We start from the raw sequence: 17026 nt of genomic DNA, 5'->3' as shown, positions 1-17026 counted from the left end.
GGGGGGGGGGGGAGTATGGAGGAGGCACTGACTGCAGGGGAGTAGGGAGGGGCCAATTTGCAGCCGGACCATGCCCGTCGCTGATTGGTCGCGGCCGGCAGGCCATGACCAATCAGCGACGCGGGATTTCCGTGACACAGACAAACAGACGGAAGTGGACCTTAGACAATTATAGATATAGATATAAATGGAAGAAACTCATAGGCAATCATCCAGAGTATGTTATCTGTGCAGCACTAGCATTTTCTGTATGCTGTCATCCATGCAGGACAATGACAGCAGATAGAAAAAGCAAGTCAAGTGCAAACTTGCTTATTTTCATGCAGTTTAATGAGAACATGAGAATTTAACCGTAATCTTAAGGATTTATCATTGAAATATTTTTATTTTAGAAAAATATCCACTACAAAAAGTGACAAAATACCATCAATGCTTCACACATACAGCATGCTGCAGTGATTTTATTTTTAATTTTTTTTCTGACCATAAATTGGATTCTAGCATATATAGTAGTGGCTTTATAGTGCAGAATTCCACCTTGTAACCTTGGCTCCACCTTATGCAGACTTTTCTTGTAAGCTCGGCTCGTTGCGGACCAGGATTCTCCCGCATTCAGCTTCTTCCAGCCAGCATATCTATTAGGAGGCTTTTGCCTTTCACCAGGTCTTAGGCCTCTATCACATGTCTGTATAAAACCGGTACCGGAAAAAACAGTACCGGTGTCATCAGTATTTTGGATCAGTATGCCATCCGTGTTTCTCTGGTCTAGATAAAAGAATGAAATTACAAAGCTTCTCCTAAACTATGTAATGTTAAACACATTCTGCACACAGAATAGCACATGGACGCCATCCGTGTGCTATTTGTGTTTTTCACGGACGAATAGACTTGTATTGGCTCGTCATCCGTGCTGCTGGGAAAAAATGAACATGTCTCCACGTGATTCCCACAGACACATGGTCCGTATAAACACAGACATGTGACAATCACCATAGGCTATAATGAGTACGTGTGCCATCCGTGAAGAACACAGATGCAAACACGGACATGTGAAGGGGCCTTATAGTGTAAGGCTTTTTTTCTTTTTTTACAGGAAAAACACGAAATGATTGATCCTTTCCCACTTTGTCCAGCATACACTGGTAATCTATGAATCAAATGTACCGTAGGTACTTTTAAAGGATAATTATATACTGTCAGTTTCAATCTGGTTAATACAAGAATAAATACATATTGGGCATCTCATTCACGTTCTTTCACATTGCCCAATAATGATTTTCGGCTGAAGATCAATGAATGTACTTCAATTTATGTTCAGTCAACTAGTAATGTAAAGGGAAAAAACACAAAAATTGAGCTTGGATCAAGTTGGTATACGTGCAGCACGAAGGCATGTTCTCTTTGGCCATAAAGCATACAAAACCTACAAGAAACAAAAAGAGCAAAAACCCTGCTGTAACTAAATAAGTGAAAAGCAAAAGTGCATTTAAATAACACAGGGTTCTTAGTAATACTGTTTTTGATCAAAAATAGCACTAAAGGCATCCCATCGTCAACAAGGTGCCCCTGATCGGGATGGTCCTACGCTGTCTAATATTAAAAGCCTTACCATGTGTCAGAGTTGACCTCAGTGTATGAATAAGGTCAGACAAAAGGTCCAGGTCTCAATCTATGGATACCAGTCTGGGGAATCCTTTAAATGTAATTTCCAGCTCAGGAGGAGGAGGCCACACCCCGGCTTGCACAGAATGTAAAAAATACAAAGAAAAAACACACAAAAATTGAGCTAGGATTAAGTTGGTATACATGCAGCACATAAACACATGTTCACTTTGGCCATAAAGCGCACAAAACCTACAAGAGGCAAAATAAACATAAACCCTGCTGGAACTAAATAAGTAAAAAGCAAGAGTGCATTTAAATAACAGTGTTTTTAATAATACTGTTTTTGATCAAAAATAGCACTAAAGCCATCCCATCGTCAACAAGGTGACCCTGATCGGGATGGGACCTACGCTGTCTAATATTAAAAACCTTACCAGTGGTTGTACATGGCACTAAAGGGCCCCAAAAGGTGTTATGCTATTAAAGACCCATGATAGTTGAAAACCCTGTTGTACTGAGCATTACACCTGTCTGTGGCAGTTATAACACCTTACAATCTCCTGGGAAGACTTTCTACAAGATTTTGGAATGTGTATGTGGGAATTTTTGTTTATTCATGCAGAAGAACATTTGTGAGGTCAGTCACTGATGCTGGATTAGAGGGTCTGGTTCTCAATCTTGTAATTCATCCCAAATGTGTTGGATGAGGTTGAGTTCAGGGTTTAACCCCTTAACAACCCTGGGATATTTCAGTTTTTGACTTTCTGTGTTTTGCTCCCCTTCTTCCCAGAGCCATATTTTTTATATTTTTATATTCAATATGGCCATGTGAGCCCTTGTTTTTTGTGGGACGAGTTATACTTTTGAACGACACCATTGGTTTTAATTAGTGATGAGCGAATATACTTGTTACTCAAGATTTCCCGAGCACGCTTGAGTATTTTTTAGTGCTCGGAGATTTAGTTTTCATCGCCTCAGCTGAATGATTTACATCTGTTAGCCAGCATAAGTACATGTGGGAGTTGCCTGGTTGCTAAGGAATTCCCACATGTAATCAAGCTGGCTAAGAGATGTAAATCATTCAGCTGAGGTGAGGAAAACTAAATCTCCGAGCACTAAAAAATACTCAAGCGTGCTCGGGAAATCTTGAGTAACAAGTATATTCGCTCATCACTAGTTTTAATATATCGTATACTGGAAAATGAGAAAAAAATTACAAGTGCGGTGAAATTGCAAAAAAATGCAATTCCACAATTTTTTTTTATCATGTTTATTAAATAAAACTGATCCTTCGGGTCATTATGAGTTCACAGGCACCAAAGATGTCTAGGTTATTTATTATTTAAGTTGTGAAAAAAAATTCCAAGATTTAAAAAAAAAAAAAAAAAGGCAATTTTTCGGGATCTGGGGCCGGATGAGGGCTTATTTTTTGTGCACCGACCTGACGTTTTTATTGATACCATTTTGGTGTAAGTACGATCTTTTGATCGTCCGTTATTGCATTTTTTTGCAATGTTGCGGTGACCCAAAAAATGTAATTCTGACGTTTTTAATTTTTTTCTCGTTATCCCGTTTTCCGATCGGGTTCATTATTTTTCTTTTAGAACTTGATAGACGGGCGATTCTGAAAACGGCGATAACAAATATGTGTATATTTGATTTTGTTTTTTATTGTTTTATTTTGAATGGGGAATTTGAACTTTTATAGTTTTTATTTTTTTTAAAAACATTTTTTTAAAACTTTTTGCATGCTTCAGTAGTCTCCATGGGAGACTAGAAGCTGCAATACTTTGATTGCTTCTGCTACACACAGGCGATGACAACCAAAGAGGTCTGCTGCAGACCGCTGGTTGTCATGCGAATCCATTGGTGACCTGCAATCATGTGACTGGATCACTGATTGGCGGGATTAGCTATGCAACTTCCGGTAAGTGTGAGTTAAATGCCGCTGTCAGAGTTGACAGCGGCATTTAACTAATTAACAGCCGCCGGTGGATCGTGATTCCACCCGTGGCTTTTTCAGGCACATGTCAGCTGTATAGATCAGTTGTCATGTGCCCGGAAACGTGTGTGCTCCGGCACTGAGCCCGCACCTTTCCAGGCACATGACAACTGATCTATGCACCTGACATGTGCCCGCAACAGCCACGGGTGGAATCGCGATCCACCCGCGGCTGTTAACTAGTTAAATGCCAGGGGGAGTCCGACGTGGACATACTTTTACGCACAACGTCGGAAAGGGGTTAATGTGGTCTGTCTTGTTGTTTCACACCTAACTCACCCGGCCACGCCCTTAAGGGCCTTCCTTTGAGCACTGGGGTACAGTCATAGGGAACAGACTGCTTCCACAAAGTTGGAAGTATGCAATTGTCCCAAATTTTGTGATATGCTGAAGCAGTAAGATTTTTATTTGCTAAATCTAAGGGCCTAGGTCAGTCCCTTAAAAATGATCCCATAACATTATCCCTTCTCCAAACTTTACAGCTGGCAAAATGTTGTCATGCAGGTAATGTTCTCCAGGCATTCACCAAACCCAGACTTCTCCATCAAATGCCAAATAGAGAAGCGTGATCTGTCACTCCACAGAGCATGTTGATATAAGGCTTGCATGCACCTGCTTGTCCATGCAAACCCTTGTCATGAAGCTCTTGGCCCACTGTTTTTATGCTGATGTTAATAATAGAGAAGGTTTGGACTCTGCAGTTTGCAAATGCACACAGGAACAAAGGTCTTAATTTTGGAGACATGTCCTGTGGTCTGATGAAAATAAAATTGAACTTTTTGGATATAATGACCATCGTTATGTTTGGAGGGAAAAGGGAGAAGCTTGGAAGCCTAAGAACACCATCCCAACTGTGAAACACGGGGCTAGCAGCATCATGTTGTGGGGTTGTTTTGCTGCAGGAGGGATGGGTGCACTTCACAAAATAGATGGCATCATGAGGAAAGAAGATTATGTGGCAATACTGATGCAACATCTCAAGACATCAGCCAGGAAGTTAAAGCTTCGGCGAAAATGGGTCTTCCAAATGGACAAGGACCCGAAGCATACTGCCAAAATGGTAACAAAGTGGCTTAACCCCTTAACCCCCAAGGGTGGTTTGCATGTTAATGACCAGGCCAATTTTTACAGTTCTGACCACTGTCCCTTTATGAGGTTATAACTCTGGAACGCTTGCATGGATCCTGGTGATTCTGACACTGTTTTCTCGTGACATATTGTACTTCATGATAGTGGTAAAATTTCCTCGATATTGCTTGTGTTTATTTGTGAAAAAACTGAAATTTGGCGAAAATTTTGAAAATTTCGCAATTTTCCAAATTTTAAATTTTAATGCCCTTAAATCACAGGGATATGTCACACAAAATACTTAACTACCATTTCCCACATGTCTACTTTACATCAGCACAATTTTGGAGCCAAAATTTTTTTTGTTAGGAAGTTATAAGGGTTAAAATTTGACTAGCGATTTGTCATTTTTGCACCACCATTTTTTTTTTAGGGACCACATAACATTTAATGTCACTTTGAGGGGTCTATATGATAGAAAATACCCCAAAGTGACACCATTCTGAAAACTGCACCCCTCAAAGTGCTCAAAACCACATTCAAGAAGTTTAATAACCCTTCAGGTGCTTCACAGGAATTTTTGGAAGGTTTTAAAAAAAAAAATGAACAATTAACTTTTTTTCACAAAAAATTTTTTTCTGATCCAATTTGTTTTATTTTACCAACGGTATCAGGAGAAATAGGACCCCAAAAGTTGTTGTGCAATTTGTCCTAAGTACACAGATACCCCATATGTGGGGGGAAACCACTGTTTTGGCGCATGGCAGAGCTTGGAAGGGAAGGAGCGCCGTTTGACTTTTCAATGCAAAATTGGCTGGAATTGAGATAGGACGCCATGTCGTGTTTGGAGAGCCCCTGATGTGCCTAAACAGTGGAAACCCCTACAAGTGACATAATTTTGGAAAGTAGACCGCTTAAGGAACTTATCTAGATGTGTGGTGAGCACTTTGAACCCCCAAGTGCTTCACAGAAGTATATCATGTAAAGCCAAAAAAAAAATAATATTTTTTCAGAAAAATTATCTTTTTGCCCCCAGTTTTTTTATTTTCTCAAGAGTAACAAGAGAAATTGGACCCCAAAAGTTGTTGTTCAATTTGTCCTGGGTACGCTGACACCCCATATGTGGGGGAACCACCGTTTGGGCGCATAGCAGAGCTCGGAAGGGAAGGAGCTTAGTTTGGAATGCAGACTTAGATGGAATGGTCTGCGGGCATCATGTTGCGTTTGCAGAGCCCCTGATGTACCAATACAGTAGAAACTCCCCATAAGTGACCCCATATTGGAAACTAGACCCCCCAAGAAACTTATCTAGATGTGTTATGAGAACTTTGAACCCCCAAGTGTTTCACTACAGTTTATAACGCAGAGCCTTGAAAATAAAACCATTTTTTCCCCCACAAAAAATTATTTTTTAGCCCCCAAATTTTTATTTTCCCAATGGTAACAGGAGAAATTGGACCGGAAAAGTTGTTGTCCAGTTTGTCCTGAGTATGCTGATACCCCATATTTGGGAGTAAACCACTGTTTGGGCGCACGGCAGAGCTTGGAAGGGAAGGCGCACTGTTTTACTTTTTCAACGCAGAATTGGCTGGAATTGAGATTGGACGCCATGTCGCATTTGGAGAGCCCCTGATGTGCCTAAACACTGGAAACCCCCCAATTCTCACTCCAACCCTAACCCCAACACACCTCTAACCCTAATCCCAACCGTAACCATAACCACACCCCTAACCCGAACACGCCCCTAACCCTATTTCCAACCCTAACCACACACCTAACCCCAACACACCCTTAACCCCAAGACACCCCTAACCCCAACCACACCCCTAACCCACCCCTAACCCTAATCCCTACCGTAAACATAATCCAAACCCTAACCCAATCTCTAGCCCCAACCCTAAGTTTAGCCCCATCCCTATCCCTAACTTTAGCCCCAACTCTAACCCTAACTTTAGCCCCAAATCTAACTTTAGCCCTAACCCTAACCATAATGGGAAAACAGAAATAAATACATTTCTTTATTTTATTATTTTTCCCCAACTAAGGGGGTGATGAAGGGGGGTTTGATTTACTATTTATAGCGGGTTTTTATAGCGGGTGTTTGTTTGGTAGCTGTCACACACTAAAAGACTCTTTTTATTGCAAAAAATAGTTTTAGCATTGCCACATTTTGAGAGCTATAATTTTTCCATATTTTGGACCACAGAGTCATGTGAAGTCTTGATTTTTGCGGGATGAGTTGACATTTTTATTGATAACATTTTCGGGCACATTACATTTTTTGATCGCTTTTTATTACGATTTTTGGGAGGCAGAATGAACAAAAACCAGCAATTCATGAATTTCTTTTGGGTGGGGCGTTTATACTGTTCCGTGTGTGGTAAAATTGATAAAGCAATTTTATTATTCGGGACAGTACGATTACAGCGATACCTCATTTATATTTTTTTATGTTTTGGCGATTTTATACAATAAAAACTATTTTATTTAAAAAATAATTATTTTTGCATCGCTTTATTCTGAGGGCTATAACTTTTTTATTTTTTTGCTGATGATGCTGTATGGTGGCTCGTTTTTTGCGGGACAAGATGACGTTTTCAGCTGTACTATGTTTATTTATATCCGTCTTTTTGATCGCGTGTTATTCTACTTTTTGTTCGGCGGTACGATGATAAAGCATTGTTTTTTGCCTTTTTTTATGGTGTTCACTGAAGGGGTTAACTAGTGGGACAGTTTTATAGGTCGGGTCGTTACGGACACGGCGATACTAAATATGTGTACTTTTATTGTTTTTTTTTTTTTTAACACAAAAATGTATTTATTGGAACAATATTTTTTTTTTTTTCTTTATTTCGGAATTTAAAAAAATATATTTTTGCACGTTAACTTTATTTTTTTTACTTTTTTACATTGTCCCAGGGTGGGACATCACTATGTAGTGTCAGATCGCTGATCTGACACTTTGCAGAGCACTGTCAGATCAGCGATCTGACAGGCAGTGTAGGACCTGCAGGACGCGGAAGGACCTCGCAGCCATCTTGGATCCGGGGCCTGCAGGGAGGAGAACGGAGGGTCTCAGGAATGCTTCCCTATGCCGCCGGAACACTGTCATCTTGTTTAATCGCAGTGTTCCGGTGGTTAATGTGTCGGGAGCGGTCCGTGACATAGTGCCGGATGTCAGCTGTGATAATCAGCTGACACCCGGTCGCGCTCCCCCCGTGAGCGCGTATGACGTATTATCCCATCCATGGGAATTAAGTCCCAGGTCACGTGGAAGGGATAGTATGTCTGATGGCAGAAAGGGGTTAAGAAAAACAAAGTCAATATTTTGGAGTGGCCAACACAAAGCCCTGATCTCAATCCTATTGAAAACTCATTCAGTTTAAGGGCAATGGTACTAAATACAAATGAAATGTATGTAAACTTTTGACTTTGCAGTAAGCAATACAAATGCCTTAAAACATTCTCTCTCATTATTCTGGCATTTGGCAAATATTAATAGTTATGGTAATCCTAATTGACCTAAAACCTGAAAAGTTTATTCTGATTTCATGTCAGATGTTGAGAAAAACATGCATATGTATCTTTTTATATAGTGTATGTAAACTCCTGGTTTCAACTGTATATATACTCAGGAGAGCAGTGGGAAGAAAATAAGTGACAAGCCTTCTCTAAGGACACTCGATTAACCCGGGGTGGGCCTCCTCTTACTAGGGGCCAATAGTGCCCACATGGTCTGCCTCTGTGGGATGTACTCCCTTGATCTTGTGGTGAGATGTCCTTTCTCTAGCGAAGGATCAGTGATACAGAACTCTAAGCAGCTCTGGTTTTGGTAAAAAAAACCCTTCTGATACAGAATGCAAACATTTTTAGTGAATTCATGGCTTTTCATTTAATGTTTGAATTGGCTTTGGAAAACATGTCAGTCATGCCCCAAGGATGCAGTCACCTGGACTAAGTATGGAGACGTTGCAGATGTGACTTGTGTGGGTGAAAGATTTTGCAGCATGTTTTATACATGTGTTTCTCCTACCGCCCGTGTGTTGATGTTGGAACGGAACGTTGCCTCATTATTTATGGTGTGAAAGTGTTCACTTCCTGCTCACAGGCTCAGGTAGCTTAGCAGCCGGCACTGAATAGATGGGACATAAGAGTCAGGCAATCAGTAGGGTGCAGGCCACGGGGACTGTAGAAAACCTTCTATTCACTTCACAGCTACATAACTCACTCAGTAGTATAATACATGAAAGCAATGAGGTGCATTATTAATCTGGAAATAAGACTGGTTTAAATTGAGTGCATTTTTTTTCATCAAGTCGATCATAGACTTACACTTCTACCCCACTTCTTATCTCTGTCTCCTACTACCTTTCTTTTCCACCCGTTCTACTTCCCTCATCCTGCCTATTCTCTGCTGCTTTTTTAAAGGCTAGGCATCACCATCATGCCCTACTTCTAGCTTTCTTGTTTAAATCAATTTATTTTTCCCATATGTTTTCATGAACACTTCCTTTGTCCTAATATTGGGTTATAGTTTTCTTTAAAGGTCTCTAATCAAAAAAATTGTCCATGACAAAAACATTGTGCATGCGGATAGCACTTTTTATGATTATGAGCGCAAACGAGAGTTCTAAAAATGCTGTTGTTCCCAATTTGCAATCTTACATTTATCAGCTCAGCAGATTAGATGGCACAGGAATTACTTTTTTCTAAACTCTACTTTGTCTTGAAAATCCACTCTAGACACCTACGGTATGTGCTATAATTCATTGCAAGCTGCTCAGTGCAGTTCAATGTCAATCTCAATAGTTTGGCTCCCCATTGACTCTGCCTTCATTCACTTCTGTCTTCTGAACATGAATCTAAAATCAATTTTGATCATATAAAAGTTAAGCTAGGGTTACACAGTGACTTTGGATGCGACACATGTCACTGCTACACTGCAACATAATGCAGGTGAATGGGGTTGCATTGCACCCCTAGTGTACCGTGACCACCACAAGCAAGTCACCAAAAAAACTGGATCTGACATTTTGCAACTTGCTTGTTACAATGCAACTCCATTCACCTTGCATTTTGCTGTGATGTTGACATTGCACTGTTATGCTAGAGTAGCAACTCACTCGGGACAATAGATAAAGCTAAAACAAAATTGCAAATGCCGGTTACTGTACAGACTAGAGATTCTGACCCCATAGTCCCTAGTGGTTCCCGCGTGAGCAAAGATAGCGCTAATCACAAACTAGAAAATGGCACCTCGGACCTATACTGCCTGAAAGGCCGTCGACAACTTAAAGTTCCCCCTAAAGAACAGGAGGGCAGAGCAAAGTGTGAATTACCCACACAAGGGAAAGTGTTCTGAAAAAAGAAAGATCCCAGAGTGAGTAAAATAAACCATGAAACACAAAATAATGTATAAAGTACGTACTGTTAGATACTATGCAGCCTACTTCCTAAAAAATAAAAAGAAGATAGGTACAGAGTACAGAACAGAAACAGCAAAGAGAAAAACCCTAGCTGGAATTTCACTGACTGGCTTTACACTACAGCAGAATGGTTGAATATCCAATAGATACTATTACCAGCAGAAAATGCCAAGAGGGAGATAAAATATAAAGCCACACTTGAAAGGTGGTAGGGCAGACAAATGAAGACACTTGTGTTATGCTAAACAGAAGGCTGCCAGAATAGCAGAACCTAAGTACCTCGAAAAAGGTGAGTCTGCTGAGATTTGGCGGACAGAAGGGCTGACTCACAAAAAAAAAGGTCTCAAGGGTTCAAACCCAAGAGCATGACAGGCACATAGCGATCTTTGGTCACACGTCATGTGTCACTGCCAAATTCACTATCTTACCCCAACTTAAAGCTTAGATTTGGGTTATGAAGAAAGGAAAGGGGAATATGGGCGAGTTTCGGTGTCAGGATTAACAGTGAATGGCATTGAGCAGCTTGTAATGTATTAGAATACAAACAAGCTAAAGAAGGTAATCATTTAAACACAAACATTTTTTCCCAAAATAATAGCTGCAATATAAAATGCAAGGACGTCTGTAGCTGTTAATATAATCTTACATGCTTACATTTTATTTTGCAGAACCCGTATATGTCCCATTCCTCGTTGTTGGGTCCATATTCATTGCCTTCATCATCGTGGGCTCCCTGGTTGCTGTCTACTGCTGCACATGTTTGAGACCGAAGCAGACATCTCAACAACCGATGAGATTCACCTTACGCAGTTACCCTCCTGAATCTCTACCTATGATATTGACCAGTACTAGTCTACGGACTCCATCTAGACAATCTAGCACTGCAACCAGTTCCACCTCTACTGGAGGATCAGTACGTCGTCTTTCTTCCACCAGAGCAGATCCTGGTTATCTAGTAACCTCTCCCCCACCTCCGTACTCTTCAGCACATTCTATTCATCTCAATCCATCAACATTTATGGTGCCCACACAATACTTTTCATATCCTCTCCAAGCAGATGGAAACTCTAAGAACTGTCCTGATTTTCGACAGTAAGACTGTTTGGAAACTAATATCAATCTTTCATTTTTGTGGACAGTTTGTGGAATACAGGTACAGGATGGATGATACAGAGTATACAATTTTGTATTTCCGTGTAGAGACAAATAATGCACAATGTTTTACAAAGAAACCTGAAATATTGTGCAATAGAAGGTGTATAATATAGGAAACTTTTCTTTCCTTCTGGTAAAAAAAACAACTGCTGTACTAGGTGAATTGCTTTCGATTGTTGACCAGTAAAGATTCTCTAAAATACATTTCATTTGTAATAGGCCATACATTTTTCTACATGAAAACTGAAAAACCATAATAAATAAAAGCAAAATATGGTTAGTTTGAGATCTTGACTCAACACGTGACGTGATGTGTTTTTAATTTAAGAATGTCCCCACATATCATCATTTCAGGTGTGGTAACAATGTACACTAAAACTACACTGAATACACAAAGATAAACGCCACAACATTGAAATGGAACACCAAGGAGGAATACTCATGGAATTATGGAAATCACAGGATCAATAGACATGTTAATGATCTGTAAGTGATGAAAAGATGGAAACAACATTCCTAAAACATCTCGATTTACACACCATGGCTGCTATTAATGAGATTATCAATGGTTGTCTGAGGAATGTTCTGCCATGCTGAATGCGCATGGCCATGAAAATCAAGAACCATTGCAGGCAGCACCCTTTGCAATTGCCAAAAAATAAATCCCGAATTAACGCGATAAGAAACAAATCCAGAGATGTTGCACGCCATGGTAGCATGCTTAGGTCACTCAGGCTGCTCACAGTAGCTCCGGCAGCATGCAGCCTGGGGTTGTCGTGTTGAAAAAACAGCTCCTGGAACACTTTGAAGAAACAGCTGTACCACTGGATCCATGACTAAATCAATGTAACACAGAGTTGTTACTGTACTGGAATTGAAACTTGAAGGGTCCAGGCAATGTTTATGACGCCACTGTACAATCCCAGGAGTAGGACCAGTTTAACCTTGCCTCCCGAAGACCTCTTCATGGTGTTGCCCACGATGTCAGATTCGAAGAATGGTGTATAGTAATCCATTCTATACTGTAAGTGATATTGGTCATAATATACTAAACAGCATCTACACAAAGCAGAGTGTTTGCGAAACACAAGCCAGACGTCCAGATACAGATGGTCCTCTGACCTCATGGAGGGTGGAATAGGGGTCTATCCTGTTCAGTGATGAATCCTGTTTGTATCTTGGATGCAGTTGTGTGGTACTCATATTCAATACTGAATAAATTGAGATGTTTTGAACATTTTATTTCCATTATTTGCATATCATTATCATGTCTATTCACACAATTTCAATATTGAGGAATGTTGGAAATTGAGTTGTGCTTCAATATCCTACAAAAGAGAAAGATTCAAAACTGAGGTTCCAAATTAGTAAACTAGTACTTCATGTTTTAATTCATCAAGTCAATAGTCCAATTCAGCCATCATGTACGAGTTAAACCAGTACTGTAAGGAGACTTTGGCAAACTCCATTTAGATAGGCGTAATTGTTGGATCATGTGATCAATAAATTGATTATAGACTATATTTTCATGTGGCAATCATGGCATTAGGTCCTCTATTATGTGACTTTAACTGATCACCATTCACCATTGTAGGTCAAAATTTAAGGGATTTTTCCTTTTCAGTAAACTTCTGTGCACAGATGGATTTCATTTTGAAAAAAAAGATTCTGGGCTTTGCTCAACCTTCTCAGGTCCAGAACTTAGTCTCTGCCACTGCTCACAGTATCTTTAATTGTCTGCAGGGCTGACGTCCTGTTTGTAGCGCTGCAGCCAATCAGTGAACTCAGTAGCTGTGCCCAAGCAGATGGCACGAGTCGCTCAGTTCAATGATTAGCTGCAGTGCCGTGGATGTGACACCGGGAGTAGCAGCAGAAATGAAACTTAGCACTGTAACAAGGGATGGTAAGGCTTCATTCAGACATTTCTGAATCACACATACCCATTCCAATCTATGGTGATAAGCACATTTCCGTGCTTTTTTTTTTTTTGCCAATAGTGTGTCCACAAAGAAATCACAGAAAAATATTAGATTTTGATCCAAGTCATGGATCAAAATTACCCTTACGAGCCTATGGGTGCATCAAAAACATGGAGAGCACACGATGGCATCAGATTGCAGTCCCTGAGCGGTCCGTGATTCACAATGTAATGTATGGGGAGAGGGTTTGTAATTTATTCATTTATTTTTTTTCCTATGTGATAATCACTGATAAAACACTGATGGTAAATACTGACACACTGATGCAAAACAGTGTTTTTACGTGCAAGAAAAATCACAGATGTCTGAATGAGCCCTAAAGCACTGTGGTCTTGTGTTTGTTTGTTTTTTTTAAACAGACTGCAGTCGGCAGACAGGGGTTTTCTGAAAAAGGGAAAACCACCTTAAAATGGAGAAAATTCTAATGGGATCCAGTGCGGTCACAACTGAGTAATGAGGAAGAAACCACTTTGTAATATAATATTTTGGGCAAAAATCTACTATTGGTGGCAAGACGTGAAAAAATAAATGTGGTTCAAACCAACATAAATGGAAAGAGCATAATTTACCCTCCTCAGCCAATTTTTTTTTTTTAGCATTTTCATGCTTTCTTTTCTTTTAAGTACCATAGTCATAACTTTTCTTTTTATCATTGCACTGACAGATGTACGAGGCCTTATTTTTTGAGGTACATGATGGAGTTTTGAGTGACACCATTCATTTTACCATACAGAGTAAGGGACGATAGCAAGAAACTGCGGTGTTGTGAAAAGGTAATTATCAGAGACCGAAAAAACAATTGTTGTGTTATTCATTTTTTTCTCATTCTGTCTCTTACGGGTTTAATAATTTTATATTTTGAAAGACTGTACATTTCTAGAAGCAACAATGCTGGAACCAGCAAAGGAATACATGTGTGTAGGACTTCCCAATCCCTCAGATAAGCAAGACAAAGTAGAGCAGCCTTCCAAAATAAGTACAATAGGTGATATATATATATATATATATATATATATATATATATATATATACACATATACATATAGTACAGACGAAAAGTTTGGACACACCTTCTCATTTAAAGATTTTTCTGTATTTTCATGACTATGAAAATTGTACATTCACACTGAAGGCATCAAACTATGAATTAACACATGTGGAATTATATACTTAAAAAAGCGTGAAACAACTCTTGGTCTTCCTTTCCTGGGGCGGTCCTCATGTGAGCCAGTTTCTTTGTAGTGCTTGATGGTTTTTGCCACTGCACTTGGGGACACTTTCAAAGTTTTCCCAATTTTTCGGACTGATTGACCTTCAAGTAATGATGGCCACTCGTTTTTGTTTACTTAGCTGCTTTTTTGTTGCCATAATATAAATTCTAACAGTCTATTCAGTAGGACTATCAGCTGTGTATCCACCAGACGTCTGCTCAACACAACTGATGGTCCCAACCCCATTTATAAGGCAAGATATCCCACTTATTAAACCTGACAGTGCACACCTGTGAAGTGAAAACCATTCCCGGTGACTACCTCTTGAAGCTCATCAAGAGAATGCCAAGAGTGTGCAAAGCAGTCATCAAAGCAAAAGGTGGCTACTTTGAAGAACCTAGAATATAAGACATATTTTCAGTTGCTTCACACTTTTTTGTTAAGTATATAATTCCACATGTGTTATTCATAATTTTGATGCCTTCAGCGTGAATGTACAATTTTCATATAGTCATGAAAATACAGAAAAATCTTTAAATGAGGTGTGTCCAAACTTTTGGTCTGTACTGTATATTATATATTTGTATTAAACTTTATTTTTAATTTTGTTAGTTCACTTAGCAGACTTGAACCTGCAATTGTCTGATTGCTTGCATTATACACAGCAATAGCACAGTATTGCTGTATAAAGTAAAAATCACTGTCTTCTACGATACCCAGACACAGGCTGGACGTCACAGAAGCAATCATATGATAGGCACGGGGGCACCTATAATGACGTCTTTTGACAACATTTAAGAGGTTAACAACAGCGATTGTTGGTGCGCCAATCGCTGCTGTTAGAATTGCCAGCTATATGATATAGCCGGAATGTGCTCTGCGGAGCTGCTGAGCCTGCTCCTAAGTTCCCGACGAGCTCTGATGTAAAGGTATGGTACATCAGGGCAATAAGCGGCTGAACAGGTTTACAAAATAGTAAAAAACAAAACTCCCTTTTCATGTTCAAACTAAATGTTTTATTAAACTGAAACTGTGACAAAACATTGAAAAATACTGCGTTATCCATGCACATTCCTAAAGAAAAAGCTGACATAGATATAGAAAAACAAAAAATAAAATAAAACCAGTGCCATCTTCAAGTCATATCCTTGCTTGACTAAAAGACTAAAAATGAGATAAAATATAAATAACAAAACAAAACCTGAGTTATGACCAAAACATTCAGCAGAAACATTAGTCATGCAGCACCAAAACTTCTAGTTACAGCAGCAGGAATCGATTAGAAATCAAGAATAAATTCGATACGACCCATTAGACATCTAGAGCAAACAAAAAGCAGAACATAAAATAAAAAATATACACAAAATTTACAGTAAAAACAACAACTATACACATAATGGCAGGAAGAAAAGAGAAAACATTCAATCATGGCTTCTTTCAAAGTGTCTATATTCTGTTCTCCAATCTGATAGGACACCGGTTATGAGGAGACACAGGGCAAATGCCAAGTCTAAAATGTAAGGAAACGGTAAAATGCCCCAAAAGTTTCAATTAATAGAACCCACAAACCAGATTCTTCTACAGTCATAATGTTGCCTCGAACTATGTCTCCCCAATTTCACATCAGGTAGAAGAACAGTCTTTGAAGGTGTTGTCCAACTATTGGGTCAGTATTTTACTTAAATTCATATATTTGAGTGTTAAAAATAATTTTTTGCAATTGGGTTTCATTATAAAATTTACACAAATTTAGTATTTCAGTGCAAATTCAACTTTGATGAGTCTATGGTCATAAATCAGAAGAGAAGAACTCAGAGGAAGTTAAAGACAGGCTGTGTGCACACGTTCAGGATTTTTCAAGTTTTTTCGCTATAAAAACGCGGAAAAAAAACAATACATTAAGCATCAGAACATTAGAATGCAATCCGCAATTTTTGTGCAGATGATGCGTTTTTTTCAGCGGCGGAATCGCATTCCGGAAACGCAGCATGTTCATTCCTTGTGCGGAATCGCAGGGATTCCGCGCACATTGGAATGCATTGATCCGCTTACTTTCCACCTGTGGCTATGCCCACCATGCGGGAAGTAAGCGGATCATGTGCGGTTGGTACCCAGGGTGGAGGAGAGGAGACTCTCCTCCAGGCCCTGGGAACCATATAATTGTTAAAAAAAAAAAAAAAAGAAAAAAAGAATTAAAATAAAAAAATCATAATATTCTCACCTTCCAACTTCGCCGACAGTCGCGATGCTCCGGTCCCAATAATGGATTGCGAGAATGACCGGTGATGAGGTCATTCTCGCAATGCATTATTGGGACAGGAGCATCGCGAGGAGCGGGAAGACTCTCAGGGAAGTCGGAAGGTGAGAATATCATGATTTTTTTTATTATTATTTTTAACGTTCTTTTTACCATTGATGCTGCATAGGCAGCATCAATAGTAAAAAGTTGGTCACACTTGTCAAACACTATGTTTGACAAGTGTGACCAACCTGTCAGTTTTCCAAGCGATGCTGCAGATCGCTTGCAAAACGCTAGTGTTTAGCGGGAATACGCATGCCAATTCCGCATGCGATATACCC

The 17026-nt window shown here is 39.6% G+C and overlaps 1 protein-coding gene across 1 annotated transcript in view; it reads left to right on the top strand.

Annotated features, from left to right (window-relative positions):
• Positions 1 to 12445, top strand: part of SHISA3 (shisa family member 3) — a 29824-nt gene extending 17379 nt beyond the window's left edge. The window contains exon 2 of the mRNA XM_077275523.1: positions 10770 to 12445. Within this exon, the coding sequence (XP_077131638.1) occupies positions 10770 to 11197 (428 nt within the window). The 3' untranslated portion in view covers positions 11198 to 12445. The remainder of the gene's footprint in view (positions 1 to 10769) is intronic.
• Positions 12446 to 17026: the final 4581 nt, after the last annotated feature.

The sequence above is a fragment of the Ranitomeya variabilis genome, chromosome 1 (genome assembly GCF_051348905.1).
Source record: "Ranitomeya variabilis isolate aRanVar5 chromosome 1, aRanVar5.hap1, whole genome shotgun sequence".
Classification (NCBI taxonomy): domain Eukaryota; kingdom Metazoa; phylum Chordata; class Amphibia; order Anura; family Dendrobatidae; genus Ranitomeya; species Ranitomeya variabilis.
This window is presented reverse-complemented; position numbering and strand designations above follow the sequence as displayed.